The following is a 15,093-nucleotide window of genomic DNA, read 5'->3' as shown; positions in this document are numbered from 1 at the left end:
ACCACAGAGCAGGTCCCATAGATCATGTTCAAGTGTACCCCCCTTCCCATGTATGTGTGTGTGTGTGTGTGCTTGTGTGTGTGTGTGTGCAGGCCAAGGGTCAACCATGGGTGTTCTTGTGACACTGTCAACCTTTCCTTTTTAATTTTTTCTCTTCTTTTGAAAATAGATTTTTTTCTCACAATATATCCTGATTACAGTTTCCCTTCCCTCTACCCCCCCCCCCCATTCTTTCCTACCTACCCTCCCATCAGGGTCCACTCCCTTTCTGTCTTTCACTAGGGAATAATATCAAAATATATCATGATAATCAAAAACTAACATTAAAGTTAGACAAGACACAAACAGGAAAGAAAGGGCCCAAGCAAAGGCACAAGAATCAGAGGCCATTGGTTCACACACCCAGGAATACCATAAAAACACTCAAGTGGAAGCCACAGTATCTATACAGAGGATGTGGTGCAGACCCATGCAGGCCCTGTGCTTGCTGCCCCAGTCACTGTGAGCTCCTATGAGCTTTGCTCATGTTAATTTAGAGGGCCTTGTTTTCTTTTATAGCAGCAGTATGTATGTGTGTCGTGCTCATCTCTGAGAACTATACAGATGGTTGTGAGCTACAAGCGCTCTTAACCACTGAGTCTTCTCTCCAGCCCCTATCTTTTCTTTTTGTGAAAAAGGATCTCACTGACTCAGAACAAGCCAAGTAGGCTAGGCTGGCCAGCAAGCCCGGGATCTGCCTGTCTCTGTCTTGCCAACACTGTGACTCCAAGTACAAGTCACCATGCCTAGCTCTTTTTTTTAATAACATGGTTTCTGTAGTTTGAACTCAGGTCTTGATGGTTATGTAGCAGCACTTCACCAACTGAGCAAGAAGAGAGGGGGAGAGAGAGAGGAAAGAGAGAGAGATAGAGAGGAGAGAGAGAGAGAGAAGAGCAAGAACAGAAAGAAAGAGGAAGAGGAAGGAAGTTAGAAAAGAAAGAAATAAACGAAGGAAAGAGAGAAAGGAAAGAAGAGAGAGAGAGAGATCTCTCTCTCTCTCTCTCTCTCTCTCTCTCCTCTTTTCTCCCCCTCCGTCCCTCCTCCCTTCCCTCCCCTCCCTCCCTTCCCTCCCTCCCTCCCTCCCTCACTCTCTCCGTTTCACTGTGCAGGCAGGATTTCTACTAAGGGGGCATGCCCTACATCTCAGAGCGGGTGGTTTTGTGACCATAGCCCAAAGCCTCCCACACAGGATGCCCGCACACCCCTGCTTTCACTCACAATCATGACCTTTCAGCCTCTTCGATAAAGTCCTCTTCTGACATCGCCCCTTCCTGAATGGTCTTGATGGCCACCTTGTCCTTGTTGAGCCAGTAGCCAAGGTGCACCAGCCCAAATTGTCCACTGCCAATCTCCTGCACAAAAGTGAGCTCTGAGGGGTGGATCACCCACTTCCCTGGAACAGAGAAAGAGAGGGAGGAAGTGGGAAATTAATAAGATATAGGACTCTCATGAATATATACAGTCCTAGCTAGCCTAGGGCTACCATACCTCAAAAAATGGCTTAGACTGTTACAGGTAATTTCTGTAACCCAGGATATGTTTTGGAAACTGCCATAATGTGGGGGTGGGGAACATAGAAGGAAAAGGAAGATGATGTAAAGTATAATAAAGAATGTAAATAAATGGATCATTATAAGGTCCCAACCGCTTTTTAAATTTAATTTTATTTTTTTAAGTATATATTTTTTCTCTTCAGACAAGAGTCTCACTGGGTCTTATTATGTAGCTCAGACTGTCCAGAAACTCACCATCTAGCCCAGACTGGCCTCAAACTTATAATCCTACTGCCTCCATCTCCAGAGCACATAGAGGCTTACAAATCTCATGCCTATAAATTTTTATTGCCATTTTTGCAGAGGAAATTTCATTTGCATTTCTCGTTGTTCATTGATTCACTAAGAGTCCCTCTGTGCTCACAGCACTCGGCTAGGATTTGGCCGGAGTGGAGCTTGAAGAGATGGCTTCAAAGGGGACTTCACAAAGTGAGCTCTTTCTAGCAGGTCCTTTTTTTCCTGTAAAGATTTGTTTTTAGTTTTTCCCTTATGTGTATGTGTGTATGTCTGTGTGAGTGTAAGGCACATGAACGCAGGTTCCAGCAGAGGCCAGGAACAGGGTAGTGGATTTCCTGGAGTGGACATGTAAGTCATTGTGAGCCTCCAGATGTGGGTTCCAGGAAGTGCTCTTGGCTCTTCTGGAGGAACAGTAAGCACTGTTACCTTCCCAGCTATGTCTCCAGCCCCAGGACAGGCTCCTCATAAGTGTTTAATAAACAAGTAAAAGGACCTATGCCTCGATTTTCCTTCTGATAAAATAAGTGGGCTGACCAAATAATCTCCGTGATCTCATCCAGCAGGGCACTTTAGAAGTCAACAATACTGGAGTAGCTTTCCTTTCAGGAGGAGGCTAACAATACGTTTTGCTTTCCTGACACATGGCCCAGAAACAGCCATGTGCCTATCAAGCCAGGGTATAGACCCCCTTCTGCCACACATGCTGCGGGCTGGATATTAAGAGTCACGGCAGTGTTTCTCCAAGTATTTCCCTGTTCACCTGGGTCAGAATTACCAGGCCACTTGTTAATAATGCAGACCCTAAGGCCACACTCTCAGGAAGTGTTTTGGTAAGCAGCAGGGAGTGCCCCAGGCCCAGCATTTTTGATAAATGTTTGGAAAGATTTTGATGCACACTTAAGTTTTAGAGCCACCAAAGGATACAAAATGAAGATTAGATTAGTCCCCCCTTCAAAGAGCACTTTTTGGACCAAGGGATGTGAATTGAAATGCCTTTAGGTAATAGGGAGATCAACAAGGAGGGAAGACATTTTGGAGGACAGATATCATAGTAGGACCTTTTCCTGGTGCTGGGGATTGAACTCAGGGCCCGACTCATGCTAGACAAGTGCTCTGTCATTGAGTTAAAGGCCCAGATCTCAAAACTTAACATTATATTATGTAAAGACCTCTAGATGCTGAGAGCTCATAGCCCCTGCAGAAGACCCAAAGCCAACAAGTTAGATTATAACAGAAGTTCCAAAAGATAGAAAACACAGTGCTAGAGGTTGTTTTCTGAGATTTTCCAGTAGCATTTAGTAGAGCAATCGTATAAAGTAGGTGCTCAATAAATGTGTCATTAATGAACCATTCTTTAAAGCCAAAGGACATTGATTTGGTCATAGATGTGTATGGACACACACATTTCTTACACAATTGCATATGATCATTATCCTACCATTGCTCCAAGTCATCTAAAGCCAGGAGAACAGTTAGGCAAATGGCAAATCTTCTTAGAATTTGTCCTAAACATTTGGGTATGGGTGCTTTAGCTGCTTACCATATCTTAGGCCTGCTGTCACTGGGGCTTTCTGCCTCCAGGAGGACACTGGATACCGGAGTCGAGTGACCAAACCTAGGTTGACAGAAAAGCCAAAGGCTATGGTTAGGGCTTTGCCATAGCAACTGTCTAGGTTAAATCTCCAGGAAAAGAATAATATGTGGAACAGCTACTTTCAAATTCCAAAGTTCCGCCACAATTTTCACACAGCCCAGTGAGAGGATTCTTAACCATATGGCAGATAGGGACCCAGGGTATCTGCAGAGCAGATGTTCCTGCTGGTAGGATCCTAGGGATTTGGAACTTGGTTTGTTTGCTTCTGTTTATGTTTTTATTTGCATCTCTAGTTACTCTTTATGGCCAGCTTGTGCAGCATGAAGAACCAGGTGGAGACTATGTCACTTGCTCCCTAGTCTCCTTGTCAGGGTCCCCTTCTGGCTCTGTCCCCTAGAACTTACCTCCTCCATTGTACTGGTGATACTTGATGAGGAGAGGGATGGAGTCAAACACATACTTCTCAGCCACATAGAACCGCTTGGGGTTGTCATTTGTTTCTTTGATATGATAATGTTTTATACAGGGGTTCTCACTTAAAACAAACAAACACACAGTCATTACCAAGAAGCAATGCTGACGCATAAAGACATCAGTTGGCATTAGGCTCACTGTCCTGGGATGGCAGCTCTCGCTAGGAGGACAGACACACATTATTTCAAGTGTGTGTATCAGTCTTGGCAGGCTGGTCGCGGTGCTGATGTTGTTTTAAGCACTTTGAGGCTGCATCTGAATGTAAGAGGCAATGGTGCTGAGATGTGTTGGTGTTGGTAATGCTTCAGCCACAGCCACAGAACATGGGAACAGCACTGTCTGTGCTGTGAGTGCAAATGGAAACCACGCTGGGGTCCTCCATCCCATCCCAGGCTGAATGGCTGGCATCAAGCAAACTGATGGCAGATGCTGGTGAGGTGTGAGTTACGTGTATGTGTGTGTGTGTGTGTGTGTGTGCACGTGTGTTTGGGAGAACCCTGCTAATGGGAACACAAACTAGAGCAGCTGCTATCAAGATTAGTATGGAGGTTTTTCCAAAACTAAAGATAGAACTACCATGTGTTCCAGCCACACCACTCTTGGGGGTGTACCAGAAGAACTCTGTGCCAGAATAGCATAGGGGGTTTTGACCACGCATGTCTATGGCTGCACTATTTACAATAGTCAAGATACAGAGTCAGCACAGATGCCCTGCAATAGAGGAGTGGATAAAGAAAATGTGGTTCATATATATGCTGAAATTTTATCTAGCTATTAAAAAGAAGAAATTAAAATAGTCACAAGTGAATAGATGAAACTGGAAATTAGTGTGTTCAACAAAATAATCCAGACTCAGAAAGGCAAGCACTGAGTGCTTTTTTCATATGTGGAGTCTAGACATAACACATACACACACATACATGCATACAAGCACACACACATACACACACGCACACACACATCCCTCTGGCACACAGGATTGTCGACTCCCAATAGAGTAGGTAGTTTCACTAGTAGACCAAGAATTGGCATTTGTCTATTTCCTCTTCTAGAAGACAACCCCTTCTTTCATTCTATGTTAACTGACATGCTCACCAAATACAGGGGCAAGTATCTGATGTCGTCAGAACTCTGCCATTGGGCCTGGCCATAGCCAAGAAGAGGATCCCATGCCCACCCAGCTCTGTCTTTTATTAAATCTCTTCAGTTCTTCCCTTGAACTCTGGGCTTTCTGTTCACAGGGGCGCTGGCCCAAGCCACACCACTGCTAGTCAGCTCTGCACGATGCATGGGTGGAGCTTGCTGTGCCTAAACCGTCAAACAAAAGCAGCTGTCCCTCAGAGGAAGCTCTGAGCCAAGTGGGTGTCATACCTGATGATGGCCTTGGTGAACACAGAGACTGTGTATGTTCCGGGTGTCCTGGAATCTCGGACCAGGAATGCTCCTTCTTTACCCTGGATTGTGTAGAAAGTGTGAAAGATTAGTGATCTCATAAACCAGGCTCCTGCACCGGGCTCCATCTTCTTGCCCGTGGAAGGAGGACGCACTGAGCAGCACAAAGCAGACCTTCAGCTGTAGCAGCCACCGTCTCAGTTACACCTTTTGGCAGTTGTTCATGCGAAGTCCTACACAGATAGGCAGATACAGCCTCTCTCTTCATGCGAAGTCCTACACAGATAGACAGATACAGTCTCTCTCTTCATGCAAAGTCCTACACAGATAGGCAGATACAACCCCATCGGACTCATCAGGCATTTCCCAACCCTCTCCACAATGCCCGAGTCCAGTCTGGACGCCATTATCCCCTTTGACAACAAGGACAGCAAAGTGAGTGACAGTGGGAGTAGGTGGCTTTCCCCTGGGTCTGCAACTAGTGTGCAATGGGGTTGGAGCTTGAACTTTGGCGCCATGACCTTTTCTTGCTCGATGATGCTCCAACATCTGCTACACCTGCTGGGAGATAAAACCTACCCCTGAAGCTTGCTAAGTCCCTGGGCAGAGCTTTACTTCTCAGGCCCCTTCCAGAATGCTGATTTCACTGAAGGGCCGGAGGAGAAAGGGCGGGAGGCTAGTGCCGGGAGAGAGGTGGAGAGGGGAGTACCTGACAATTTTGCCTGCTTTGGGGGAATCAGCAGGAGCAAATGGGCATGGGCATGCCAGTTCATACATTCCTGATGGGAGCTGTAAAACCGGAACTGTTTTAAGAACCGCACTCTCAGCTCTTCTCCTACCAGTCATAAACATCTGCGGCTCTTGGTAATTATGACTTACTTAAATTAGACATCTTGAGGGAGGGCCACAAGTGAAGGTCAGAATTGGACAGGAACCTTGCATGGAAGTCTTATGGTTTATATACACAAACAGGGAAAGTACAGTGACAGAAGCCTCTCCATCCTTCAGTCCCAAAGGAGAATTTTTGCATGAACACACGAACACACACACAGACACACACAGACACACACACACACACACACACACACACGGAAAGGGAGGGAGGGAGAGAGAGAGAAAGGATGCTGATATGCATTCTAATAAGCATTCTGACTACAGATTTGCCTATTGTAGACTTTTTTTGTAAATGGAATCATATGTGGTTTTCTGTGAGTGGGTCCTTTCATTTATTACACTGTTTCCAAGGCCCACCTAGGTGGTGACAGGTATAAACACTTCACTCCTACTTGTGGCCGAGTGACAGTCGAGTGTAGGGACAGACCACACGTGTTTTCCATTCATCAGCTGATAGTCACCTTCTAGCTGCTGGGAGCAGAGACTCTATGTCTGGGTTACTTTGCTTAACAGGTTGCTTGTGGTATTATCCACACATGGGAGGCAGGAGAAGTTGTCTTCCGTTTTGACCGTTTGCCTAACAGTGCAGCTTTGGATTGCGGCTGCTTGGAATGTGATGGGTTAAACCTGAGACAGGACGACACAGACTTCAAGAGGAGGCAGATTTTATCTGGTTATGTCATTTATTCTAAAGAAAGAAACAGACCAAAAGAGCAGAAGCTTACTGACTCTCTGAAGGGTATAAACATCTCTTTTATCTAATTAATAATGCCTGGTTGTTTGCGTGGGTGTGACTCTTTCAAAGAAGCGACTGGTTTTCTGTAAACGAGCTGTGATTATGGCAGTCCTCAGCTGTTACAGGGAGGAAGCGCTCTGTTAACACTAGGAGAAGGAGAGGTGAGGTCACGTGAGGTCTGCAGAGTATGGCAGGCTCTGCTTCCCTCCAGAGCTCCTTCTCCACTGTAGCTGCTATAGGTGGCTCTCACTTGAGCTGAAGTAGCTAAGAGTCCTGAGGAAAACATGCACCTTACCACACACTTCCTGCAAGGAGCCGAGAGGGTGCCACAGCCACACAGCCACACAAGAGTGTTGCAGGGGATACTGACTGGTATCGTGTTGCCAGGTGGGGCTTCACTTCCTCTCAACACATTCATGATCTCAGTTTGCGTTTTATTGCTTCACTTAGGAAAATACAACGGGAACAATAGAAAAGATGATTTCAAGAGGTGAAGCATGTGTATGACCCTGGTGGGGTAGGAGGAAATAGTAAGTTGTGTACTTCCTTAGACTCTGTCTATCTGAAGATACACCCCTGCTATGGTGAGGCCATGCCACTGACTCGCTTTCTGAGTGTGGCCCCAGTTTATCAGCCTTTAATACAGAGGCGATGGGCCAGGTGGTCTTTAAAGGGAATTCTAGCTACAGCAGCTTGTAGTAGTGGTAATTCTAAATGTTTCTTATTAAAAGTATACATGTCAGTTTCCTCACCTGGAAAATGACCTTTTCAGGGCTATTGGGAGACTTGAGCAACAAGCCCAGAACAGTTCCTGGATGTGGATAGACTATTAAGGTTATTCCCATTATTACCACATGTTGGGCATCTGTTGGTAGCATGAATTACATTGTCTTCATCTGAGACATGTTTTGGTGTGTGTGTCTTTCTGTCCATAGGATTTGAAGGTGACTTTATAGAAGGTAAACTCAAAACAAAGATATATTATTGCCAAAGACGGGCTGATGCTTTGTGGTCTCGTCATGCTCAAGAATGCCTCTGACATATATTTTTCATTTTGTGGGGGGTTCTTCCCTCAAAACAAACCCGTTATTCAGTGAACATTGCATCTTTGATGGCATCTTGGAGGCACAGGTAAACCTAGGTTAGGCTCTTGTCTAAAGTGTGGGTCACTCACAGTGTGAGATGCTGCCATAGGCATGAAGATAGTTACGGAATACCTGCTCACAAGGAATTGACCCTCTGTCTAGATGGGCTAAGGCTGAGGGGAAAGGCTGAGTTTGAAGGCTGAGTGCAGACAGAACCACTGGAGAATTGACATTACACCTTAATGTTTGACCAAGAGGAAAAACAATTCCATCTCACGACTAGGCAGGGGATTGGATTATTAAAGAAGGTGTCATCTGAAGACCTGAGAGAACATGCAGGAGATTCTTTCCCATGCTCCTAATCACTTGAGTGGCCCCTGGAGAGGTTCTGACTGGATAGGCCTGGAGTTCAGAAGTTTTATTTGGGGAGGGAGGTGTTGATGTTTTAAATTTTTTTTATGTTTATGAGCATGCTCTTGCATGAGTTTATATACAGAAGCCTGCAGAGGCCATGTGACCAGCCTGGATCCACTGTGACGAGCCATATGGGGGTTGGGAATTGAACCTAGATCTTCTGCAAGAACAGTAAGTATTCTTAGCCATCGAGTCATGTCTTTAGGCCTGAGTTTGTATTTCTAAGTTTCCCCAAGGATACACATGATCAGCTAAGTTCCTAGATAAGGATACTAGCTTAAAAACACAGAGTAAGCATTCGGTGAACTCACTGATACTGCAAGTAGCTTCTGAGTAACTACTTTGTCCTAGATATAGTTTGGGGTAGCTAAGCATAGTAGGGACAAAGTAAAATGGAGAAATACACACACACACACACACACACACACACACACACACACACACACACACACACATATGCATATGCCAGTCATATACATACTCTATAACATGGAAGCTTTAGTTATTAACAGGGAAATGAACATAACCCACCTCTTCTGAGTCAGATACGTGTTAGACAAGAAGACTGAGTACACTGGGGGAATAACACTGTTGAGTCAGAAAGCAAGCACATAGAAAAATAAAGAACGTCTTATCCCATTCTAACTGTTGAGAACCCAGACTAAAGCAGGGAGGAGCCCTCTGAAATTTGCCTTCACACTTCCCTAAGAAGGAAGAGAGAATTTGGTAAGTGAATTTAATGTATTAGCAAGAAAAAATGTCTCAACTGCATGGGCAAGCAAATATGTTTAAATACCTCAAAAAATACTGCTCAACCACAGGAATTGCTTTTGTTTGTCATTAATGTGGGCTGCTTAAAGCTCTCAACTGTCTTTGCTACAGATGCGGCAGGATGTAATGAAAATGCCCTCGTTTAAACATAATGCAGGACTTAGTTGTGTGCTCTTTGTAGCTAGTTCTTGTGACTTAAGTTTTACTGTTTACCGGCAATACAGGCTGAGGAATGAGATGAGCTGGCTACATATGCGTCCTAAACCGATCAAGAAAATATAGGAGCCGTGCAGTGGTGGCGCACCCTTTTAATCCCAGTACTCGGGATGCAGACACAGGTGAATTTATGTGAGTTTGAGGCCAGTTTGATCTACAAAGTGAGTTCCAGGACAGCCAAGGCTACACAGAGAAACCTGGCCTAAAAAAAATGGTTTCTGAGAATTGCTTTTGGAAGTCCTGTTTCTGCAGACCATGGAATCTTAGAATCTGTATTTTTGTTACATTTATTGTGTGTGTGTGGAGGGGGTGAGTGGAACGTGTATAACATGATATGCATGTGGAGGTCAGAGGACGACTGTGGGAGTCAGGTTTTTCTCTCCACCATTCAGGTCCTGGGTACTGAACTCAGGTCGTTGGGCTTGATGGCAAGATCTTATACCCACTAAGCCATCCCACAGCCCCCTTGAGAATCTGTATTTTAAACACAAGTAGCATGAGATCTGTTGGGAACCACAGGAAATGGTTAATTGCTGAGAACCAAGAAGAAACAAGCATCCAGGAAGGACTCAGCTCAGATTCTCTACCTCAGGGAACGCTTTCCAACTCACTGATCTGGGTCTCTTCCACTTGCCTCTAACTCTCCACTGAACCTTGGCTGCCAGTGGGGCCCAGGTGCAATGGCAGTGACTGTGTGTGCAGGATCAGGAGCACACAGGGACAGCATCCATGGGGTAACAGGTCACTGGCGCCCAGACATACTCCGATGCTCAATTTGTCCTTACTGACAAATGGGGTCCAGAAGGCAGAGGAGAAATCCCTATAGTCACCTACTCAGTTGATGGCAGAACAGAGGTACCCATCCCACCCATTATGCTTCCTTTCTTCTCATCCTTCTTTCTCTTAACTCTGAGATCCCAGGGAGAGGTCAGTCCCTCTGCCAGACTGCATGGTCTCAAACAAGATTCTGTAGGAGAAAACTGTCCGATTCCTGTAAACTACAGTCCCTTCAGGCAGAAGCTGGTCCTGAGACCAGGCAAAGCAGAGCAGCCCTGAGGCCACTCTGAGCCAAGTCACTTGGTGGCAACTGTTAGCAGAGACCTGCTGCCTCTCCTGTGCCTTCTCCAAATTTCCTCTCCTGTTCCTTCTGACACTGATAGTCCACAGACATGAAAGCCTTTGTAAGTCAACACAGGAATCTACGACAGCAGCAGAACCACAGCATGGCTGGAAACCGTACAATTTGAAGGAGACTCACCGTGTCCAAGAGAAGCTTTTCAGCTTTGTCTCGGCTGATGTTTTTATTGTACCACCTAGAAGCCAAAAAACAAGTCATGTGTCACAGCTTGAAAATGCCATCGCTTATCTACCAAAGATGATGCTGGAAAATCACGTGTTGGCTTTCTGTTTCTACCAGCACTTTCAAACTCAAAAAGAAAGCCATGATCATTTCCAGGAGAATTAAAAAAAAAAAAAGAAGAAGCAAGAGTTGGCATAATACTGGTAATTGTTAAAGTGGAGTTTCAGGGCTTACTTTATATTGTGCTCTCTACTTTTGTGAAAGTTGGAAAATTTCCATGATTGTGCTGCAGGAAACATTCACCTCCCCCATTTCATACATCAGTGGGTGGCTGTAAGTAGGAGGGTGTTAGGCAGCCATAAAAAAATGTTAATAGTGATTTGCAAGTTTAGCAAATATCTTTCAAAAACAGTTGCCATATTTTCTTCTTAAGGCTGGACCTCCAGACTTTGCAAATTTTGTGTAATTGATGAATGTAATTAATAAATGGCAAAAAAAAGCAGGAAGAATTTTTAAGAATGAAGTTTTGCATGTTCTCAATGCTGAGACCTATCCTGACCATCCTAATAGCTTAGAGAAGAGAAAGTGTGGTTGGGGGAGGGACCCCTCAGGGTTAAAAAGAAGAAAGACAGGAAATGGCCCTGTAGGCTCTTCAGTGTCCATGCATTTGTGTACATGCAGGGCAATCTGTAGACCATGTGGATATGCACACATGCAAGTCGGTCAATAGTCCCATGTGGTGTGTGCAAAATGACCATGTCTCTCTTTCAGCCCCCTTCCTTGCCCATCCCTTCTCATTCTAGCCATTAATGATAGTTTAAAGTATCCAATTGAATTATTGCAAACATAGATAAGATACAAAGAAGCCCAATATGAACAAAAGACTCAGAGCTGTAACATTCATGCTCCCTAGCACTTGGATAGTAATTCCCTAGAAGCCTGAAGGACATTGGTAAAAGAAGCCTACAGGGTGGTCTCATTTCTGGACCAGAAAGCCTGCAATAAAAGTAGAATGATCATTTGTTGACAATTTGTTTTGGGAATTAATAAATCAGGGAGAGGCTCTAGGTGGGGAAGGAATAGTATCTATGAAACTTGTTTGGCTACTTGAGGGTATCTAAGAATAAGAGACCCAGAGGATCCCTTTGAACTTTAAAAACAGGGTATGGGAGCTGGGCAGTGCTGACACACGCCTTTAATCCCAGCACTTGGGGGGGAGGCAGAGGCAAGTGGATCTCTGTGAGTTCAAGGCCAGCCTGGTCTACCAGAGCTAGTTCCAGAAAAGGTACCAAAACTACACAGAGAAACTCTGTCTTTAAAAAACAACAAACAACAACAAAACAAACAAACAAAAAAACCCACAGTATGGCTGAGCAGTCTGTGCACCTCCATGGGCTCCGAGAGATAAGCTGACAGCTGGCAAACATGCTTTGTCCCATCTAAGCTCTAAGCAACGTGTATGGGTTACTAGATCTGCGCATCTAAAGTGTGAAACAAGTTGGAGTTCAGTGGACAATGGTGTCCCTGTCATAGAAAGAGGTCTACTTGTATGCGTGGGGAGTGAAGAGGAATGTCTGCAGTACGGTGTTTTGGCTGCCTCTGTCGTGTCTATCCCTTCCATTACCAGATGAGGGAATCAGAGCTCACATGGGGTGAGTAGCCTCTCTCGTACAGTTTTGCTATTTTGTGATTTCAGTTGCCCACAGTCAACCCACAGTCCCAGAAAATGCTAAGTGGACAGTTCTAGAAATTAACTACCATAAGTTATGAGTAGCATGATAAAATCTCATGGTGATCATCTAGGCTATAAGTCATCTAAGAGACAACATACCTGCTACTATATATACTCCCTATCAGTCATTTGGTAGCTGTGTTACCAGATAGACTGCCATAGTATTGTTGTGTCTGTGTTCAAGTGAGTCAACGCCAAGAAAGAGTAGTTATGATGGCAGCTTTGTGACAGTCTACTGTTTTAAGTGCTACTTCATCACTAGCCATTGGTGTTAATCTCGCAATGTATCTAATTTAAAGTAAACCCCAACACAGGCTGAATATAGAGGGGAACACACAGTATATACTGAGTTCAGAGCTACCTGCAGTTTCAGGATACACTGTAGGTCATGGAACACACCCCATGGAACAGTAAACTACTGCAACCTGTCCAAAGTCCAGCCTCTTAACAAAGGTGAGAACCCTGAATTCAGCTATGCTACTAACCCATGACTCTCTTACCACATGGTATATTTTTGAGTTATTATGCAAAACTCACCTGCAAGTAGTAAACATTAAGTTAAAGAATAAAAAGTCTGGAAAGCTTTTCTATGTCTAGCTGTATATTAAATATCAGAATGTTTTCTTATGTCATATTATTTTCTAGCTGGGATTCCATAACCCAGGAAATGTAAGCTGGCAGTGCATGGTACAAACTGGTACATAGACCATATGGTTTTTATTAAGAAAATGACTTAAAATTCCTTTAGGTCAGAGATAAACATTTTTTATCTCTTGCCCCCAGAGTTCCATCAATTCTCTACTGCTTTTTATTTTATTGAGGCTTTGAACTTGCTTCTTGAATCATAAACAAAGGGATTTTGGTCAAATGCCAAAACAAACACAGTTACTCAGCCAAGTAGTCATTTGAAATAACGAATTTTTTCCTCCAAAGGCATTGACTATAAAACTATTATTTCAGCTAAGTATCTGTCTCATCTGTTTCATCTCAGCATAAACATTCTTGGAAAGGATGAATCATCTCTCAGCTCAGGGAAGGGCTATTCACACATATTTGATCAAAGTATCGAGAGACACTCTTAAGAAGATGATAGCACTTGGTTACCAGAATCTATTCAGATTGCAAAAAACATTACGTTGGCCAGATTGAACTAGCAAGAATCCTAATGGATTAGTTCTGGTTATCTAACACCCTTCTTTTATGATGTTACATATTTAGTGAGTACCAATTTATTTATTTATTTTTATTTTGGGAGAGGCTTTGTTTCATCTTCAGGCTACACTCATCAAGGGAAGCCAAGGCAGGACCTCCAGGGAGGAGTCTGAAGCGGAAACCACAGAGGAATGCTGTCTACTAGCTTCTTCCCAGGTTCACAGCTAGCTATCTTGTTTTCCTCTCTTTTACTTTTGAGATTATAATTTAAGTATAACACTTCTCTCGTCCTTTTCCTTCATCCAAACCTTCCCGCCTACCCCTTCCTGATCTGTTTCCAATTCAAAGCCTCTTTTGTCATTAATTGTTATTGTACTGAATCCTAACTATAACCCGTTAGGTCTGTATAATGCTACCTGTATATATGTTTTCAGTGTTGACCGTTTAGAATTGGACAACGGATTGTTGGTTCTTCACTCAGTTGCCTGTAGCTCTCTGGGTAGGGCTGAGGCCTTGTGGGGCTCTCCCCATCTAGTTTGGCATGCTCATTGCTGTCATCCTTCCTTGTCCAGCTCATGGCTGGGCAGTTGTGTGGGTAGGACTTTATGGGTGTAGCTTCTGACATTGTTAGGAGACACAATCTCAAAGCAAACTTCCAAATTCTCTAGCTCTTACAATCTTTCTTCCCATTTCCTACAATATTCCCTGAACCTTTGGTAGGGGAGTGTTTTGTAGATGTACCCACTGGGCCTGGGCTCCGCAACTCTGCATTTTGGGGCAGCAAGATGGCTCAGCTAGTAAAAGCAATTGCTGAGACAGTTCAGTCATGGGAACCTAGAGGTGGAAGGAGAAAACAACTCCAGAGAGTTGTCCTCTGGCCTCCACACATCCTTCACCACACATGCAAGCCCACTCTCGCATACAAACAATAATAATAAAATTTAAAAATTTTCAAACTTGTATAAAAGTTTAAAAGTATAAAGGAACTACCATTGACCCTTTTTCTAGATGAATTAGTGGCTGAAAGTTTATATATTTACTATTCTCTCTAGATATTTTAGGCATATGGATGGGAATATTTAGTCATTATATTGATCTATTATTGTGTGTGTGTGTGTGTGTGTGTGTGTGTATGCGTATGCATGTGTGAGGTCAAAGAATGACTTTGTGGAGGGAGCTAGATCTCTCCTTTCACTTTATGCACAAACTCAGGGCACCAGTGCACAGCAAGCCCTTAACACGAGCTGTCCCAGAAGCCCTAATTTATTTTTTCAGTATTACTTGAGAGTAGACTTTTACACCTAAGTACTCAGTGATCTGTTTATTATCTTATCAATATCAATTTAATAATGAATTTTAGTATCTCTATGAATTATCTAATTGCAGACCTTACCAAAACTGTATTACTTTCCCCAACAGTGTATTGGTAACAAAACATTTTCTTGGCCATTTATTTTATAGAATATTCCTTAATTTGGACTTGCTACTGTATTATCATAATTAA

The 15,093-nt window shown here is 43.8% G+C and overlaps 1 protein-coding gene across 1 annotated transcript in view; it reads right to left on the bottom strand.

Annotated features, from left to right (window-relative positions):
• The window catches only part of Itk (IL2 inducible T cell kinase), a 64,036-nt gene that overhangs the window by 12,362 nt on the left and 36,581 nt on the right, over nucleotides 1–15,093 (bottom strand). The window contains 5 exon segments of the mRNA XM_038326769.1: nucleotides 1,258–1,432; nucleotides 3,370–3,444; nucleotides 3,828–3,958; nucleotides 5,269–5,351; nucleotides 10,664–10,718. Coding sequence (XP_038182697.1) covers nucleotides 1,258–1,432; nucleotides 3,370–3,444; nucleotides 3,828–3,958; nucleotides 5,269–5,351; nucleotides 10,664–10,718 — 519 coding nt within the window.

The sequence above is a fragment of the Arvicola amphibius genome, chromosome 4 (assembly GCF_903992535.2).
Source record: "Arvicola amphibius chromosome 4, mArvAmp1.2, whole genome shotgun sequence".
NCBI classification, from domain to species: Eukaryota; Metazoa; Chordata; class Mammalia; order Rodentia; family Cricetidae; genus Arvicola; species Arvicola amphibius.
The sequence above is the reverse complement of the archived record's forward strand: the minus strand, read 5'-3'. Positions and strand labels throughout refer to the sequence as shown.